The sequence below is a fragment of the Aptenodytes forsteri genome, unplaced genomic scaffold (genome assembly GCF_000699145.1).
Source record: "Aptenodytes forsteri isolate BGI_AS27 unplaced genomic scaffold, ASM69914v1 Scaffold90, whole genome shotgun sequence".
NCBI lineage: Eukaryota > Metazoa > Chordata > Aves > Sphenisciformes > Spheniscidae > Aptenodytes > Aptenodytes forsteri.
Window position 1 is genome coordinate 53,785 of NW_008793941.1, and position 3,839 is coordinate 57,623.

A 3,839-nucleotide genomic window follows, 5' to 3' on the forward strand; every position below is an offset into this window, starting at 1 on the left:
CGGCGCAGCGCGGCGGCGCAGGGGAGCCAGCTGGGCCCGGCTTGGCACACTCGGCACTGCGGTGCCAGTCGCCCCGGCAGATCGGCCTCCGAATCCTAACGGGGGAAAACAAGGCTGCCGACATCCCCGGGGGAACGCCGGTTTACGTGGTGGCAGGCACAGGGCCGAGGCGCTTCCTCCTGGGGACGGGAGCCCAGGCTGGATGCGTCGGGGCGGGTTACAACACCCCCTTCCGCTTCCACCGCAGCAACGCCCAAGTGCTAGGAGCAAATCACTCCTCTGCTTGCCCCGTCTAGCTGGTTTGTCTGCTGGCAGGGCTGTTCTGGCAGCGTCGAGGTGCCTGGACGCCCGTAAACCTCCCTCTCTGCCGCTGACTTGGCAGAGGTGCAGGAGGCGGGTGGAAATCTCCCCCTGCCCCGCGAGGCGTGCTCGTGGCAGCGAGGAAGGGGGTTGCCCCGTGCTCGTGCACACGGATTTCCATCTGATGCGAGCTGAGGGCTCGCACACACATGGACGGGAACTGCCAACGATGCAAGTTACCAACAGGGCTTGTTCGGAAAAAGAAACGGGAGGAGCTTCTAAATTAAGTGGTGACTGCACAGCCAGCGCGTTCCTGACAGGCTCCTATCGCCCAGCTGCCCTTCCTATGCTTAAACAATGGCAGAAATAAACTTGCTAATTTAAAAAGAGAATTGAAATGAAGAATTAACTTATCAGCTGTCTCCACGGGGGGCAGGGGATGTTAACGTTCCGGTTAGCCAGACAAACAAATTCAAAATACCCAAAAGAAACAAATCAGCTTTACTGAAGGAGCTGGTTCATTTCTTAAATAAAAACAGAGACCACAATCAAGCCAGTCGAGTTTAACATCCTAGAGAGGGAAAAGGGCAGATGTTTAGTAAAAGAGAGAAGTTGCGAGAACTTGTGGCCAAGGACCGACTCCGGGGGATGATTCTTCGGTGACCTCTGTGCCCCAGTGAGGGAGGAGGAAGGAGGGCAGATCGGCAGCGGCGAGATGGTTTTCGGGAGGGCACCAGTAAAACCAGAGAGGGAAGGTGCCTGGCCCTGAGCACAAGACGGTGCAGCTGATTTCATCCCGCTGCCTCACCTACGCACAGGGAAGGAGCCTTTCCTGAGAAGGAGCTTCCTCCTTGCTGAGGTGCCGGGTCTGGGGTTGGAATTCCCACGGCCACATCCCTACGTGTTGCTCCTCTCCTTTGACTTTTCACCTTTGCTGTCCTGGAGGGGAAGAGGAAAGAGAAGCAGAGGCTTAGGCTGCCCCACCACAAACGCCGCGCAGGGGCTGCAGCGCTATCGCCAGGGTCCTGCGAGCAAACACCCTCCACAGGCCTGGGTGCCAAAACGCAACCACCGCCCGCCCGCGCCTCCGGCTTCCTCCGTGCCCACTCCGGGCACAACCAGCTCCCGTCAGCCAAGCTCTCCTTGTGGTTAAACGTTTTTCCATCCCGAGGCCTTTCAAAGGGCGCCTTGATCAGATGATCTCGCGGTGGATTTACAAACACCGCGTGTTTCCCAGCCCTCTACCGCGCCGCACGCCGCCTTCCCCGCGTACAGGGAAACAACCGGCACATGCCTGCCCGGGTCTGGGCTTGCCGCGATTCAGGCTCGCTCAGCTCCCATACGCTAAGCAAGGTATTAAAAAGGAAACCAAACACACACGTGGCGCTCTGGCGCGCGCACACACGCACAGCTCACAGCACTGGAGCGAGGAAACCGTTCCCAGCACAGAGAAACGGCTCTCATCTCTGGAAAGCCTTTAAGTCTGCTCCCTGAATTATCTACTAAGGTCTCGACATTTATTCTTCCAAAGAAGTCACTGCCTCCTAGCTTAGGACTGGATTTTTCTCTCTCTAAATTGTTGTGTTTTCTACCCTGAGCAAATTTACAAAAAAAAAAAAAAAGGCAAGAGTCAACTTTGGACTTACTTTTTACGTGGGTTTAGTTTTAAAGTATTTAGAAACTGAAATTAACTGGAGCCCTGCTTACCACCTGCAACGAGAAGCTGAGGTTTGGGACATGTCAAAGATTAGACAGTTTAAGATTTCCTTGGAACAACGTATTTTTTGGATGGGAGAGGGAGACTGCAGCATCGCGCACACCCCAACGGTACGGCATCACACGCACGCAGACTCACGCCGAGGGGACGGTACCTCGGGAGGCGGTGGCTTGATGGTCACAGGCTGGGACGTCCTTCGAGGCGGAGAAGGCTTGGGCTGCACTTGCTGCTGGACAGTGTTGTAGTACGTGACCCCTCCGTACACCTGGGACTGGGCCTGCATTCCCCAGAGAGCAGAAGGGTCAGTGGTCTTCGCTGGGGGGGGCGCAGAAAGTTGCATCCCCTGCGAGAGCACCACGTGTCTCAGCTTTTAGGGCACACAACCGGGGCTGCGAAAAGATGCCACCACCTAGCACCGAAGGCGAGTAGCCACAGGGGGATGGGGGTTGATTTGTGCTGTGCTCCCCAAGGCTACAAAGAACAGTAGCACCTACCGCTCCCGGAGGACCCTCGCCTGCCCCTGCCCCTCACCAGGGCCCCCCTGCTCTCGGCAGGGTGGGCAGGTACAGGCTGCAGCAATCCGCAGCCACGCCGGACTGGTTTGTGGCAGATGGGTTTCCCGCGCCCTGCAGAGTTTCCCAACTGCCGTATAATGTCTGTGCTTTGCAACAGCAGCAGCTACCGTTTTCCTGCACAGACGAGGCAGTTCCCCTTCGCACCAAGATCCCCTCCAGCTGCCCGGGGGCTCGGGATCTGCCCCAAAAGCAGGCCGATTCCCCGCCGGGGCAGCTGGGATCAGCCCGGGGCAGCAGGGAAGGTCAGAGAGGTTGCAGGGCTCGGGGAGCGTGCACATCTCTCGCCTGCCACTGCGTGTCAGCCGTGTGCCGCTCGCACGGCGGCCACGGGGAGCCGTGGGTTCGTCATCATGATGCCAGGAGATCTGCCTCCTCGCTGCCCAGCAGCGACTGCGGACACAGAGGTCGGACATCGAGCAGGAAAAGCCAGCCCCGTGCTGATCACAACAAGGGCTTTCCCGGCCGGTGCCAAGGAACAGCACCAGCCAGTTTCCTGCCTCCATCTCAAACAGAAAGGATTTCCAAAGCAATTTTCAAGGTGTCCTTGGCTTAGCATGGACCTGAAGGGGACATAACGATTCGCAGGCTCCTGGTGGGCCGTCTCCCTGTTCTGTAGGGGAAGACCTCAACTGTGAGATCCACCAATGCAGGTATTTCATCCGCTAGACCCCTAAATCCAGGGTAGCTGCACAGCAGCCATGGGAGTAGTCCTGCTCAGTTACCCACCCCAAGCAGAGAGAAAGATGACAGTAAACAACCTCCCACCACGGAGCAGCCCAGCTGCTCCCCCATCCTCTCCCAGGAAGCCTCAGAGGATATACCCACACACCACAGGATCCCATCTGCTCTCGACAGCTCCTGCTCAGGAAGGAGACGCGCAGCGCAGTGCAGCTGGCTTACCTGCGTGTTGGAATAGAGATGAGGAGGGGGCGGAGGGGGTAGTGCTCCCGGGGGGTAGGGGGAGCCACGGAGCAGCCCAGCTGCTCCCCCATCCTCTCCCAGGAAGCCTCAGAGGATATACCCACACACCACAGGATCCCATCTGCTCTCGACAGCTCCTGCTCAGGAAGGAGACGCGCAGCGCAGTGCAGCTGGCTTACCTGCGTGTTGGAATAGAGATGAGGAGGGGGCGGAGGGGGTAGTGCTCCCGGGGGGTAGGGGGAGCCAGGATTCCCAAAATTCATGACTCCAGGAGGGGAGAAGTAAGTCGGTGCAAGCAGCTGCTGCGGGGGGGGGCGGGCGCGGGG

At 58.5% G+C, this 3,839-nt stretch overlaps 1 protein-coding gene across 1 annotated transcript in view; it reads right to left on the reverse strand.

The window, feature by feature from the left end:
* Nucleotides 1-779: 779 nt before the first annotated feature.
* The window catches only part of CASC3 (cancer susceptibility candidate 3), a gene marked incomplete at its 5' end in the record, with an annotated part of 11,259 nt that continues 8,199 nt past the window's right edge, over nt 780-3,839 (reverse strand). The window contains 3 exons of the mRNA XM_009272611.1: nt 780-1,239; nt 2,172-2,294; nt 3,693-3,827. Coding sequence (XP_009270886.1) covers nt 1,198-1,239; nt 2,172-2,294; nt 3,693-3,827 — 300 coding nt within the window. The remainder of the gene's footprint in view (nt 1,240-2,171; nt 2,295-3,692; nt 3,828-3,839) is intronic.